This window comes from Lagopus leucura, unplaced genomic scaffold (genome assembly GCF_019238085.1).
Source record: "Lagopus leucura isolate 7727_CA_CO unplaced genomic scaffold, USGS_WTPT01 Super-Scaffold_100022, whole genome shotgun sequence".
Classification (NCBI taxonomy): domain Eukaryota; kingdom Metazoa; phylum Chordata; class Aves; order Galliformes; family Phasianidae; genus Lagopus; species Lagopus leucura.
Genome location: NW_024962275.1, coordinates 3,879,720 through 3,895,472, shown reverse-complemented (window position 1 = coordinate 3,895,472; position 15,753 = coordinate 3,879,720). Strand labels below are relative to the sequence as shown.

The 15,753-nt window shown below is 46.3% G+C and overlaps 1 protein-coding gene across 1 annotated transcript in view; it reads left to right on the top strand.

The window, feature by feature from the left end:
- CFAP77 (cilia and flagella associated protein 77) overlaps window positions 1–15,753 on the top strand; it is a 51,357-nt gene that overhangs the window by 20,169 nt on the left and 15,435 nt on the right. Inside the window, exons 2-3 of the mRNA XM_042879039.1 lie at window positions 9,814–9,913; window positions 10,327–10,555. Coding sequence (XP_042734973.1) covers window positions 9,814–9,913; window positions 10,327–10,555 — 329 coding nt within the window. The remainder of the gene's footprint in view (window positions 1–9,813; window positions 9,914–10,326; window positions 10,556–15,753) is intronic.

Genomic DNA, 15,753 nt, shown 5'->3' with positions numbered 1-15,753 from the left:
TCCATCACACAGCTGTAACCCTGGGAATCACGTATTACGGGGTACTGGTGTTTGCATCCAGGTTAGAATTTGTCTTTCTGACTCAAGCACTAAGCTTTGATGAAATCCAAGCTTGTCAGTTTGGCACCAAAACCTGCACAGAGCATCCCAAATACATTCTCTGCAGCCCTGCGGCCATCACACGCTGGCTTTTCCCCTGTTAGCAGCCGTTTACGTTCATTCTCATTTCAACAAAAGCCCATAAAGCTCTTACAGGGTGATGCAGTCCTAAATTAAGTGCGTTTTAGCATCCCGATATAACAAGGGAGTCTTTGCTCTTTTAAATTAACACGTGTAGCTGAGAAGGGGACCTTCCCTGGAAAATTTATTCCGCTTCATTTGGAAACAGAAAACCCCACCTTGTTGCACCTTCTGTGAGAGCAAAGATTATTTGGTGTTATAATGAGGAAACGAGAGCACTGTGTGTTACACTGGCCATGAGGAGAACAACAGAAAAGAAGAGAGGACTTCTGTGAGCAGCAGTGTTGTGTGATGTATGGTAATATTTTTCCTCAGTGCATTACAAAAGAAAAAAGCAAGATAAAAATATCTTCCATTTTCTCCCTAATTTGTAGTTTTCTGGTGTTAGCAAGGCTTATAAGACACATGCTCCCAATTAGCTGCTCCTCTTAATTTAAATGCTTCATAAATTATCTCCTGCGCTTGTGGATTATCACTTCATAATGCGAGTTAGCATTTAAATAAATAGCTGCGATGTAGGAAATTAGAGAGGTTTACAGTCTGAGGCAGCAGCATAATGAAGGAAAATACCACAGCAGCTGAACAGGGGTTGGGAGAGATGTGATGAGACAGATTTTTTCCTTTACCTTTTAGCAACCCAATTTGGACTGCAGCCGGGAAAATATGGGTCAGCACTCCAGCCGAGCAGGATCCCTCTGCAATGGCTGAGTACGAAGGGAACACAGAGAATGCTCAAGCACATAAAACGTCTGATTCATCAAATATGATGCGATTATGAAGTGGGGTTTTAGAGCCAATCCTTGCTTGCCTCACAAGAGCAGCCCCCCTGAAAGCAGTCAGGCTATTTGTGTGCATCCCCTGAGCCACGTCTGAGCCCTTTCATTCCAGGCTTTTGGAAATGGACAGGACTGAGGGGAACAGTAGCACAGAGCAGGACTGAGATTGCAGGTAGAAGACTTGGTGGAGAAAGAGGTGAGGGACTCAGATATAGGATTAAAAGGAATTTCATAAAAATGCAGGGATCAAAGATGAGCATTAATTTGTAAGGTAAATATCTTTTGCCATATTTCTGCTGCCTTTAGCAATTAGCTCATGGGCAATAATAGCCCTTTAACCATCAGCAGCAAGTTCCCAGCGCTGCTTCAGCCTAGTTCCACAATTGTCATAAATGTAGAAAATTAGGAAGTCTTGAGATTTTTCCTGCCCTGACAACTCCTTGGGGGACTCAGGCTCTCACCAGCATTTGCTGGTCGGTCTTGCCTTTGGTGTCACTGCTTCTTTTTCTGCCACAAGAGAAAATTCAGGGCAGGATCCTACCAGCAGTCAATCACACTTGACTGCCATTGACTTCATTGGGAGCTGCAGACACTGAGGCACTCACGGGCTCGGGGCCGCTTTGGTGTTCGTCTTGCTGAGAGCCCAAGGTTGAGCACTGCAGCTCCTGGGGAAGTTCAGCTATTACAGCTCCCTGCTTGCTCACACAAGCCCCAGCGTGTCAAAATCATGGGTATTTTTTCAGAAACACGTGAAAATCATAGAAGCCTTGACAGCCTTGACCAAAGTCCAGCCTTAGGCAGGAGTAAAGTTATTAGCTGCCTTATTTCCCAGAGAAAGAGCCTGACACATTAGGATTTCACAGTAACTGGCTGTAAGTGTAATGGGCAGGGTGTGATTTTGCTCACTAGGTTTTGCGGTTTAATTTCAGCATGTTGAATACATTTTGCTGTAGGACAGAGCAAATGACTTGGGCAGATTTTTGCAGTAGCACAAGCCCCTCTGTGCTTAATAGGAGTTCTGTCTAACTGACAGCACAATTTGGATCTTCATTGTATTTAATATACTTCAAGAGCGGGGGTCAAATTGTCTCATCATTTACATCCACACAACCCTGCTAATCCCAGGAGATGTGCAGAGCTGAAGCTCAGGACATGTAACTGACTCAATTTTCTCTGCTTAGAGACTTCCAGCTAATTTTTCTAGCACTCTTGGTTACGGCTCCAGTTCTTCCCAAGTCAACAGGCCTGGATGTGAGCACATAGAAATGAGCACATAGAGCACATTCAGAAAGTGAGAAGGGGTCGTCCCACTCCAAAATCTGGAAGCTTACAGGAGCTCTTCCTCCCTAACAGTTTCCAGGCAGTAAAAAGAAAGCAATGTGGGCCAACGTGAGCTCATGCTCACAACAGCTCTGCAGTGTCCCTTTCCTCCATGACATATTTGCATCTGTATTACCATCACTTGGTCTTCGGCACCAACAAATGGATGGGCAAAAGCACAACTGGCTTCCTCTGCACCCTGAGCCTAATCAGCCTCTATTTTGCTGCGCTATGAGGACACAGATTCAATCCTCCCTGCAAGAGCTCTTCGGGTTTAAGAAAAACCCATGAAATGCTTTGGGTGGAGGGGCAGGAGGTACAGCTAGGAAGTAAGGGTCTCACCCCCCCAGGGAGATGGTGCCACTGTGTGACAGAATCACCTTTCCTCCTAGAAGGGCACTTTAAGGAATAAAACCAGGAGCTGCTGCAGACATCTTTCCAACTGATCTACTAATCGTATTTCTTCAAATTTTATATCCCTGACCCTTGTAAAGGGATTGCAAGGAAGGCGTTTTTTAAGCTGCATTTTAATAAGTCAATATGGAAGCTCAAAATTATTTAAAGCTTCTTAAATAGGATTATATTTGATTTCTTATGGGAATAGTGGGGGATAGTCTAGTAAAGACATTCTGTCCTGCTGAGATTTTATTACATTAAAGAAACAGGATCTTTTTTTTTTTTTTTTAAGCAGCAAAAACTTTTATCTATTCTCTAATGAAAATGGAGATTATTCTGTATGTGAAGTCACTGAAGGTACAAAGTTCCTGCATCTGTGATCAGAGATTAGAGCTTCTCCTTGAGTGAAGGCAGGGAGATTCTTAAACCAAAAACTTGCCCAAAGTAAGCAAGTTGTCTGCTAGTCCAAGATATTGAATGCCTTGTCCCGGGAGGAACCACAGCTGTACTGACTTCAGGCAAATTGTGCTGCAAGATGAGGGCAGCCAGCATCTCATTTGAGTGAGGGTTGAATTTGGCCCTGAAATCAGACCTATGCCACCAAGAAACTGTTTTGCTGTATCGGGAATACGGCCATATTCGGTCTGCTCAAAAACACACAGAGCCACATTCTCATTTGCATTCAACTCCTTAAATGTCACTGTGAGTATATGGATGCCATGCTGGCAGATCTTTGCCTAATATTTTCTATAGGGACCCAAAGAAATTTGGGAGGAGGAAGTTAAAACTACCTGTATGGAGCTGAAAGAGACACCAGCAAGTTACATGGCATAAAAAGCAGCTTCACTGAGTTGAGCTGTCCTGCACATAAACTCAAACAACATCTGGCCCTGAGAACATAAAGAGATTTTTCTCGGAGTAACAGATGGGGAGGCTTATAGAAAAGATATTACTTAGGATGAAGCACAGAGAAAAGGTCGTAACTGCTCTAAGGGAACTTTTTTTTTTCCATTTAACATTCCATCTCATCTCTTCAACATTTATAGAATGTTGTCTCAGCCACCAACTAACCCAAATCTCGCTCGCAGGTAAACTACAGTGCTCCCTCTGAAGCCAACAGGAGCTGAGCAACAGTGTTCTCCAGCTGAATTTGGTGTCAGAATTCCCAGCAGGGCAGAACCTTCCCTGCCCCAAACATCTCTGCCACTTCCCCCACATCCGTCCCGTGCTCATTCCTCACACCAGAGATGGGTGATGGCTGTAGCTCTGGGGATGAGGTGCAGGTCAGACCTCAGGTTAGCAGCAACCATGAGCTGCACACATCTTCATTTATCCTAAATAACATCTCCTTCCCACCTACAGCTTTGTTTTATGAATAGCATGCACTGCTTCGTCATGGCTTGACACCCACTCCAGAAACACAGAGGCTTCTTTGACCTTCAGTACTGGCATGAAACCTTACATAGACACAAACTTATCTTTAACTCAGAAGCAGATTTAACAGAGCAGGAAAAGATAATTTCCAATATTTGCATCTCAATTACAGTCAAACCCCTCTGCAACTCTCAGCCTTTGGGCCATACTCAGGCTGCCAGCTCCCAGCATTGGGACTGTTGGAAGAAGCAGCACAGTGGGGTGAGGTGGAGGTGATTTATCAGTGCTGGACTGATCTGTACCGACACAGAGACTCTGAGGAAGAGCTTAGGGTCCTGCAGGTGCCCCCTGAGTTATACAGAGCCTTGCAGCAAAAGTAGTAGATCTTAGATCTGGCTCCCCAGCAAAGAATGTTTTTGTCCACAACCATTTGCAAACAGCTGAAAGATGCAGCTCTGTTGCAGAGAAATCAAGACTTAATATTTGCATTGCTCTACAGTTCAAAAATTACCTTTCAAACAGCATATTGTGTTTTAACTCAATAAACAGCAACCAGTATCCAGAGCCCAGGAACGTGGGGGCACAAAATATTTTTCAAGGGAAACCTGGAAGGTGAATGAGCCCATGAAAACAAATGAAAGTCTTACATAGGCAAATACTTTCATATCTGCCTGGCCCTTTAAAACCAAAACGATAGAGTTCATTTGCATTTAGATCTCTTTGGCTCCCTCTTTTCATCTAAAGACAAATCCTCACAAAGGCTGCTTAATTAGACCAAATTAGATTTCCACCTAGTGGCTTGTCATTCATTAGAAAACGCTGTTCTTTTTTTCTATTTTGGTAATTATAGGCTGGTCTCACAGTGTTCACTTCAGGCTCCAAGTATGACTTGCATTCATGATTTTGTGCAGATGAGAGGAAAATTATTCAGTCGCATCAAGTCTGCCCATTTTACAAGTTGGATAAAGATCACTGCTGGAGTCTTTTATGTAATGGGGTATACTCTTTCTTAAGTTCTAAATGATTAATTGTAATAGCATAAGTACAAAGTTTGCAAGCAAAGCTACAGTACCAGACAGAGGTGTCTTTCTACAGACGTAGAATTCTGTGCCGGGGATCTTTGGTTATCAGTGATTCCACCCTGCTGCAGCAGGTCCTGTCCTTGAGCGTAGAACAGAGGGGAGGGGGCAAGCTGAGCTTGTGTAGGGAAAGCCCCCGGGGTAAAAGTGCCCCCTGCAGCCTGTGTGTGCAGCTGTGTCTGACCCAGTGAGGGGACACCTGTGTCCCACTGTTCACACAACCTCCTGCAGCCAGCCTCGTGCAAAACATCGCTTCCAGAGGGGAGGGCAGTTCTGAAATTCACACCTGAGGTGGATCAGTCAGGAGCACGTCAGTGTAGGCTGCTCAAAAACCGTGTGTAGCTGGGTTAGCAGCATCCCTGCCCTGTCTGGAGGGTTTGTAGTGTCAGGAGTCCAGCTGCATATGTCAGACCAACAAGCGTTTTCTTGCTGGACTCCATGAGAGCTGCTTGCCCAGCCATCTCCCTGTGCTCTGGAAGGCTCACAACCCAGTGTTGTCTCAGCCTGAACACGGCCACACTCCTGATTTCCCCCATCCAACCCCCACTTCCTTTGCCATTAGTCACAGACACATTCATTCCCTGCCTCAGTTTCCCCAGCCGTTACGGCAGGATCATCACTTGGTGGCACATTCCAAAGTTTAATAAATCAGGGCCAGATTTTGTGGTCCTTCATCAAGCAAAACTTCCTTCGTCTTTGACCTTTAATGCTTATGAGAATCTTCAAAGATAAGTGCCAACTTATTATTAATAATCTTCCTGGGAGGGGAAGTTAACAGCACTTAGCAGCACGCAGCCCAGCAGCCACCAGCCCTGCTTGGACTTCTTCTGCATCAACACATCCAGATTTTCACGTGCATTTTAATACTATTCTTGTTTTCCCAACCATTTTTGTGAGAGATGGAAAAATAAGTTTTTCACCTTTAAAAAAAAAAAAAAAAGCTGATCAAATTTGCCTTTCTCAAAACACTGAACATTCCCTTTCTCATCTACCTAAACCTGATGTTGAGTTACTGTCCCCCAGAGGCTTTCAGTAGCTCAGTTCTGATGTATCCCTGCACTTTGTAGCTCACTGCCTTCTTAGAGTGTAATCAAACATCAAGCTAAGTAGCAAATAAATCTCCCGATCTCATAAGCTGCACAGCAAGATCATGTAAATGCAAATGAAGGGCTTGATTTCAAGCTGTCGCGGGGGGAAGGAGGGAAAAATGCTGGGCCTTGTCACTGCCATCACTTCACTCTGCAAGTGCAGTAAATCTGCAATAATAATAGTAATGGCAGCGTGACGGGAGGCTTTACTGTACAAGGGGGTGTAATGAAAAGTGGAACAGAAGGTAGGAAAGGAAGCAGGGCCTGCCGGGTTGGAAATGCAGCGGGTTTGCAGGCATCCATCGGCAGGACGGAGCTGATGGGGAGGGGATGGGGCACCCCTGCTGAGCTGGAGAAGAGGGGATCTGTGAATCTGCCCAGCATCCCCTCCCAAAGGGCTGCAGGAAATGCATGGATTAAAAGGCCTCCATCTCTCACTGTACCCCTCTGCACACAGGCAGGTGCCTCACCCCTCTCTATCTCAGCCATCTTTAGCAAATTAATGCAATGTGTGTTGATGGATCATAAATGCCAGGGGATGGAACATAAATGAGGTTTACAGCAAGCCTGCAAGTTCCTTTACTTCTCTGCTCTTTTGCGGCTCACCCAGCTCTCCTCACACACAGATCCGCTTCCAAGCCCAGCTTTTGCTTTGCATCAAACATTTTCCAACACCATCAGACACTCAAACCCAAATCTAGGGCTGCATGAATGGGAACCTACCTGGGAAGAGCAAGGGAGTTCAGTACTCCCAGCACTGCAGCCAACCAGGGCATCTCACTGACCACACAGCTCCAACACTGCACTGCTTGGAGCAGCATCCTCCAAGCACAGAACACACACCCCTGGTTCAAAAATTAGAATCACCCTGCTCAGGGGGAAGGGATGCATTAGCTGAGCCCTTAAAGAGAGTTTTAGAAAGCAGAGCCTCAGCACACATTTCTTGCAGGCCCGGGAAGAGGCGGTCTCTGCAGGATGCACTGGGAGTGTTTGAGGAAAAAGCCTGGAGTTGTGTTTGTGAACGGGCTAGATAAACAGTGTTTAAGATGCCTGATTTTCCTCACTGAGGTCATAAAGGGAGAAAACTTGCAGAAGGTACCCAGAGAAAATTAGGACCGCCTGGGATGCAGAGAGAGACGGTTTTAATTAGAGCCAAGAGGTGGGAAATAAGGCAGAGAAATGACATCTTAATGAGGTTTAATGAAGTTGTCTGCTGATGGGCACAGCTGTCAGACAGATCTGTATTCCAGCCAAGCAGCTTTGTGACAGTCTAAACCCGAACACAGGAAGCAGTGCTGGAGCTGGGGAGGAAAAAAGGACCTTCTGCACCAACTTTGGCTCTCTCCCACCACAGCTCATGGCACAGCACACCTACATTGCCCGAGGACAAGCAAAGGAAACCAGCCCGTGAGGTTGCAACAGCGTTTTGCTAATTTATGAATGAGAAAGGCTAATCTTTGATTACACTCAGCAGGATTCATTCCTGCTACATCCTTCCCCTTCTTTGCTTTTGTGGGTAAAACCCTTGGCATGCAGCCAGAGTCCTCTGAGCCCATTGGTTTCCTTCAGAGCCGCCGATTCTCTCCCTGTTCAACATATTGGACCAGATTTTTTTTTTTAATTAATTATCCAGCACCTTCAACTTTATTTATTCAGTGCAAAGCGACTGTAAAATGCCACCTGATCATAAGAAGAAACAGCACACGCTCATTTTGAGGTAACATCACACGCTCTGCAAAAGGGAATGTCTTCTGTTCTACAGAGTTGTGCATTCTGAGGTCTGGAAGCCACTTTGCCTCTCCTTTCCTGCAGCTTCTCAGCAATTTCCTCCCACCTGCCACACCTTCACCCCAGCAGCAGATTCTTAGCCTCGTTCAGCTGACCCAGGATCAGAACATGAGCCCTGGGTAAAGCCTTTCCTCGTGCATCTGAACAACACCGTTCAATTTCCCTGCAAGATCAGTGACAACTCCCCCTAAAAATAGCTGCCGTACGAATGCCTGTAAATACCAGAGAAATAGATCAACACTGAAAGCTCCTTTATCACTCCTGGCACCAGTTTATGCGTTTTGCGTGAGCTCCCTGACTCACACCCAGCGTGCACATATGGTTTAGCACCGCCGCACGATATTTCAATGGCAGCAGTGCTAAAAGCCCTCTTGCTGCCATCGCTGCACACATCTGCAAGGAATGGTCCCTTCCTCTGCCAGAGGTCTGCAGGAGGCAGTGGGGAAAAAGTAGCCATGTTATGCACAGGTTTGAGCAGGTAGCTGAGTTGGTTGCTTTCAAGCAGCTCATTGCTCGTGTTTGCTCGCATCAAAGGATCCATAGCCTTGCAGAGGGCAATAGGCTGCTGGAGTTTACCAAAGGATCTTAGAAAGTCCAGAAAATTCATTTTCTGGTGCGTTTGTGCTGCTGGGAATCACAGGGATACCACATCAGTTCCACAGTGCCATGAGTGGTTGGATTTAACGGCCCCAGGATGCAGGATTTCCCTCCCAGACCTGGGAAGCCAATGCCCAGCTGTACCTGAAGCCCTGCTGTGTGGCTTTGCAGACACAGAGATCTCAGCCACAGAACAGTATTTCAACATTGCCATTTGCCCCAACACTTACAACCTTCCTCAACAGGCTTCCCATGGAAAATAACCCATCCCAAGGCACCTACCCCGTGCCTCAGGGCTGCAAGGAGCTGAATGCCTCGCTCTGCTCCCTCTCCCCAGCAGGAACACACACAGCCCGACTGCTCTCACCCTTCCCTTCTCCATGGCCTCTCTTTCAAGCAGCAATAAGGTTTCAAGACACACACATCCTGCAGTGACTTCACCATGGAGATGGGAGGGTTGGGACAAAGGGGTGAAGGGAGGTCAGTTAATCCCACAGACAACACCAGGCTGGGATACACATGGGCTGGGTAAGAGTTCATTTTGAAACTAAATAGAAATGAGATTATTGAGCTCAAGTTCTCTTCTTTTCTGTGCTATAAATCCCAAGCTCTGCTCCCCCTCCTTCATCGCCCTTATCCCACCTCAACATGCCTTGCGCCTTGATTATTCCCAGGCAGGAGTGGCAGTGTGATTGCATTTGGGAGAGTTTATGGAGAGCGAACAACTTGGAAGTGAAATACTTCGAAAGAAATTTAAGGTCAGCTGCTGAAAAAAAAAAAAATAAATAAATTTTAAAAAATCTGTCTGCCCACCATTGCTGGGCACCCTGGCCAAAGGAGAAATTAGTCAAACAATTAGATTAAAATCATACATATTGTCAAGGCCACGATTTCTAGCATGGCTGGATCACCTTATAACTCAGTTGTGAATCTGTGCCAAATTCAGCATCCCACAGGCTCCAGGCCTGAGGAAGCCTCACAGCTATGAGATCTCCTCTGTGCTTGGGTCTGGGCAGTGGGATCCATCTGGTGCCAAGAGCAGTCAGAGCCTCTGCAGGCGCTCATGGCCATGTTCTATACATGATTTTGTTTTCAGAGGGTGCAGCTCATCAAGCAAGGTCTTTATTCTTCTTCTTTAACCTCATTCTTCCACAGGCAGAACTGGGAAAGCCTCTGAGAAACTGCTATACACTGCCAGGCTTGGATTTTTCATACGGGCTGTACATCGAAAGGACAGATGGAGGAGTCCCTGAAGGTATGGCAATGCTACTAAAATATACAAGTCCTAATGCTAACAGGGGCTCTCCTTCCCAATGCTCCTCATTACTTCTCAGAAAGCTGGGGCTGAAAAAACAACATTCACCCACTTCCATTAATATTACCCAAATTTCTTGGCGATTGGTAAATCTTCCCCATCACCTTGGAAATATCTATTGGATCACACAAACCCCAAGCAGAGAAGGGTATGGCAACTGCAAGAGTGCAACATATATATGGCCACTTCATAACTCAAGAGGACTGCTACTGTGTGCTCTCAGGGATTACCCTATGAAATCAAACTTGCTGAGGCCCTCAGACCTGGCACACAAACCTTGCACAGTCCTGTCTCCCCAGATAAAAGTTACCATCACCTTTTTCTCTTTGCCTCACATTTCCTTTCATTTCCAGCAATAGGCCACTGGAACACAATAAAGCCTAGGACGAATTTAACTCAGAATATGCCCCGAGACTTCATCACCATGAACCGTGGTGCTCTGAAGGCTGGGTATACCACAGCCCGGGAGTTTAACTTGTACTACAAGGCCAAGGACATTCGGTGCAAAGACGACGAATACAGCCGCTTTAGGAGATCTCCTCCTCATGTACCTGCAGACAGGACCTATGGCATCCCAGCACGGTAAGGAGAAAAGCTCAGGGCCCTTCTCAGAATGACGTTATCCCTTCCTACCTTCATATTTGCAACACTCTCACATCTCAGCCAGCTCAGTCCCCAAGAGAGAAGTGACCCAAGACCAGACATGCTGTGATGGAGTCATAGTGTTACTTGCAGGCCTTGGTGCCTGGTTCCATCCTTCATGGTCACCTGCCTAAATCTGGTCTGCATGCCACAACACATCCCCAGTTCACCTCTTAATACAAGCTTGGAAACCTTTAAAATGTTATATGTCAATCCTTTGACTTAAAGGAGCAGAGAGCTGTAAGCCAGAATAACACTTCCCTGGTCAGCAAGTGATGCTGAGGCAGAGCAGCAGCATTTCTACCTGCTCACACTGGTTGAAATACTCTTGTGCAAATAAGGATGAGTTCAGATTCTTTATCCCACTCTCTCATACTTGCTAGATCACCACCCAGCATTTAGAAGTGGAAAAAGTGACCCATTTGACAAGTCGCTCAGACTCCAATTCCTGATTATCCACTGTGCTGATTTCTCATGAGCAGTTGTGAACAGGGGTTCTGTGGGGGAAAACAAGCACCCTGCTCAGCCTGACCCCCAGACACCTGTCCTCTACAGCAGCACAAAGGGGCTGCAGTACACAGGGTGCTTTGGAAAAGCCAGTTCAATTCCAATGCAAACAAATACTAAAACCTCCAAAAAAGGTCTCCAAAGCAGCCCCAATGCTACTGGAGCGCAGACTTCTCTTGCTCTGTGCAGGTCTGGACTAGACATTAGGTTTCATTTTAAGAGCTAGATAATAATCACTACCAGCAAAATAACAGCAACAAATTCTAGAGAAAAGACATGATGAACTGCACTGTGTATTTTACATGATAGTAAATGGGCTTTGCATATGCAAATTGAATGGATTTTAAAATGGTATTTAATGACAATTTTCGTAGCAGACATTAACATTAATTGCATCAAAATGAAAATGCAGCATTAGCTTGCTGTTAGCTGCAAATGCCCCAGCTATAAAGCTTTATCTTTATCAGTATCAGCCCTCACCAATGTGACAGGGCTGCTCTGCAAATTGCAGGCAAAAGGGCTTTTATGTTGCAAAAGTATCCCCCAATGTAGACCAAAATCAACATCAATTTTGCTTTATTTCTTCATAAACGGAGGTTAAATGGCTGCCTGTAAGAAGTCTAGGCACGTTCCAAAAGTTTTAAGGAAAATCTGCAGACCCCACAACCACAGAAGTAGTGAGAAAGGGCTTTTAATTTAAAGTTATTATCGTGCAACTTGTCTGCTCCTTAATAGCTACCTTTTATGCAGGCTGATTGTATTTATCCCCTAACTTTAAAAGCACGTTATAGACAAAATCAAATTACCAGCATCACCAAGGAGCTGTTACAGCCATTTGGGTAAAAGTGGGGAATTTAACTCCCTTTTCATGACCGACAAGTTAAAGACACCCATGTGGGTGAGCACTCCCAGCTGGGGTCTCCCAGTCGCCACAGATCTGTTTGAGCAAGACCCTCCCTGCTAAAAATCAACTGGCTGTCAGTGCTCTCCTGCTTTTGGACTCCAAGCTCTGTATAACTGCTTCTTATTGCCAATTGGGAATGTGTTTGCTGTTAAGGTACACACTTGTCTAGGGGCAAAAAGGGAGACATCAGTAGCAGGCAGCCCCTTTCCATCTCACCAAGCTCTTGCTTGCCTTTAATAACATCCACTTGGATAAAGACCTCCAAAGTTTTCCCACTGAGAACAGTGTGTGATGTCCCCCTGCCCAAGGCACAGCACAGACGGTGCAGCCGAGGAGCGAGCACTGCTGAAGGTACCCAAGTGTCCCAAAGACACCAAGGTCAGGAGCCGTCCCCAGGCTCATGAGTACAAGCCCTCCTGAATCATCCTGCATGGAAACAAGCCGAGATAAATGCTGGGGTTGCTATTAGTGCCTTATTAATCACACCCTGGCCCTGCTGCTCCCTCTAGCACAGATCACTTTCTGCTTTCCGTTCTGGTGGATGTGTGCTGCATGAAGCATCTCACCAGGCACCTCACAGACATCGGTGAGAGCTTTCTGAGGCTCTGGGGCCCGTTTCCTTGCACAGGATATTTACCTTCAAAGGTCACCCATGCCCCCTCTCTATTAATTCCCTGTGGGCACCTTCCAGGGGAGAGAAGCAGCTCTGCTTTTTTGCTGATTCCCCCCATTCTCTCCCTCCCTCTTCCCAGAGAAATGTTTGCTACGAATCATGTGGCAGCTTTGTTGTGAGAGTCATAAAAAGGACATTTTTCATCTCTCCTTTTTCCTGCTCTCGCTCCCTCTCTCTCTCGGTATCAGACAAAGATTTATTCCCTCCCTGATGCCTGTGGCATTCAAAGCTGGGAGGGGTCAGGGGAGGCACTGATGGGACGATAATAGATAATGCAGCGGTTCCCCAAGGGCTTGTCCAGCTCCATAGCTGATCCATCAGCAGGCAGCACTCGTGCCAAGGTCAGCAGTAACGAGGATGCAGTGGGGTCCCAGCTCGCCCCACGGGGCAACCTCCAGCCAGGCTCCTCTGATTCACACTCCAGCTTCTGATCTCTACAAGAGCCGCCTCGTGGAAGCCACGATTTGCAAGAGCATATGCCCACTGGGTGCAGGCACTGGAGTAACAGCCGTGCTGCAGTGCAAATGCATTCAGTTCCACCTGCCCCAGCCTGCTTTCCAGCTGCAAAAACAGCTACAGATCTTCTTTCAAGGAAAATAGCCATAGTGATACTCCAGGAGATGAGCCTGTCCTATCAATGCAGGCTCTTAGCGTGGGGCGTGTTGTGTAGCTATAAGGCATTTGCAGCACAGGATTGCTGTTCTGCACTCAAGTCCTCTGTCCTTTCATTTAAAATAACCTCCCGCATTGTGCTAATAGCAGCTGTGTTCACTCCCAGCCTCTTCATGTAGTGTTCCACAAAAGGGAGGATGCAAGGTGCTCAGTGGATTGAGTCCTGCTGTCACTGGGGACCCAAAAACACAGAGGGGCTGTGAAGACCTGCAGGATCTTTACTGGTGTCAATACAGCACTCGGAAAGCCCCAGTAAATATCAAGGCAAATATTTAGCCTCCCCAACTTTTCTGATTGAAACTTATCATGCATTGAAATTAGCAGGTATTAAACTATCATTTTTGGAACCATAAGCCAACATAAAAGATAGGGATGCTGTCCACAGCCCGATTTTAAATTATATTGATTTGCACAAGGTCACACATGGGGTTTGAAGGCAAAACATCCCAGCACACAGTTGGTACCCCAAGCACAAGTTTTATCCCCAGGAGCCAGGGACAAATTCCAACAGTGCAGAGTACATTCTGAGCATGAACACAGTCTAGCATTTCCAGGGCTGCTTTTAGAGAAAAGCCTTTCTTTACTTCTCGTTTCTTAGTGCAAGTTTGCTAATTCTGCTTTCCACATCCCTGCACACATTCCTGGACACAAGGAACCGTGCAGACAGGATTTTCTGCCATCCTACACCTGCACCTCCCTCAAACCCTGCATGGCCATAACCCTGCCTGAACCATGCTGCCATCCACTTGGCAGTTGGCCTGTAGGTTGGGCTGACCTTGGGTGTGCTGGCAGGATTTCCCTGGCACTCTGTCATTCCCACATCTCCAGCAGGGTCCCCCCTACTGCCCGCCTTCACTTTAGCTGTCCCTTTCCTGAATTTCACATCCCATTTTCCTTCTAACTTCTTTCCTCCTACCAGTCCGCCTCCCATTCTCTACAGCCAGTCTTTATTCTTCACCAGCTGCTTTCACTGTGTTTCTGCAGCAAACTCATCCCCCTAAAGCATTTCTTCACTGCAGTCTCTCCTCTCCAAATTGACGTAACTAACCAAAGGCATCAGTTACCCAGTACCTCCTCTTTCCTTCGTATCATTTGCAGCGGCCTGATGCTCTGCTGACAATTGTCTCAGTGGCCTTTAGCAGCTCAGCTGTTACACTGGGTACTCCTGCAGCTTCCTGGCATACCTGGCTGCTCTGTCCTTATCTTTCACCTTTCCCAAGAAGAGAGGTTTCAGTGCTCATACCTGTGCTTTGTAAGTGGCCTTTCGTCCCAAAATGCCCGTGCTGTTTGCACGCAGCCAGAACAAAGTTTAGAAGGCTGTCCCAAATGCTGCTTTAATATTCCCAGCATCTCTCTGGCACAGGAAATGCATTAGCAGATCTATTTTTTGAAACACTTAAAGAGCATTCCAGGTCATCAATGTATAGCCCTGCAGGCAGAAAGAAAAATCCAGCTATCCAGATTCTTCCCATGAAGAACCCATCAGGAAGAGGTGGGCAGGCAAGGAAGATGAATATTATAGCAACCCTTGGTCTGCAGTCAATTGGAAGCAGAACAAATAACGCGTAAAGCCACAGAGCCTCCCCCACACTGGGGCAAACCAATGTTTTATGGAGAAAAAAAACAAAACATCCGAGGACTGACAAAGAAAAATTATAAAAATATTACATAGAGACTGAAAGTCAGGCTGAAGAGACCAAAAAATGCAACCAAGTTAAAAAAAAATAAAATAAAACAGGCCTCCCATCAGTTCAGATAATTGCATATCCTATCCAGCTCCACCACAGAAGACACTTTGTGCGTCTGCCACCATTCTCACATTGCTAAGATAAGAATTTCTATTTCAAGAGTCATTTCTTTGCGTTGGACACCTTCCAGGCTGCGATGTGCTCACATTGCTGTGCATGCTTTCACTGCTGCCTGAGTTGCTCTGCTGTGTGCCCACTGCTGCACACAGGCCTGCAGTGACCCTGAATGCACCACACAGATGTTGGCCATCCTGCAGCTGCAGTGAATAACTTAATTCCTTCAGGCTTTAGGGTGAAGAGGAAAACAGGCAGGTCAGGGTTGGCCATAAGGGAGCTAGGAAAAAAGATCTGAAGAGCAAAGATTTCGATCCCTAATTGCTAAGTGCATTATGCTGAGTAGGAAATAATTCACACTCCTATACAGTCCCTCCCTATCAATAGGGCTGGCTTTTACAAAAAAACTTTTATGAACTAAAACCTGTGGACTTCTTTCCCCCTGCAAAGGCAGTGGCCTGACCAGAGAGGTTTGAGTGTAAACAGGAGGTCAAGGGGAAGAGCTGGTCCTTCGATTTGTTCCACTCAACGTTATGGTGTTTAGGAGACTTTCAGGGGGGATCACTTCCTCCCACATGGA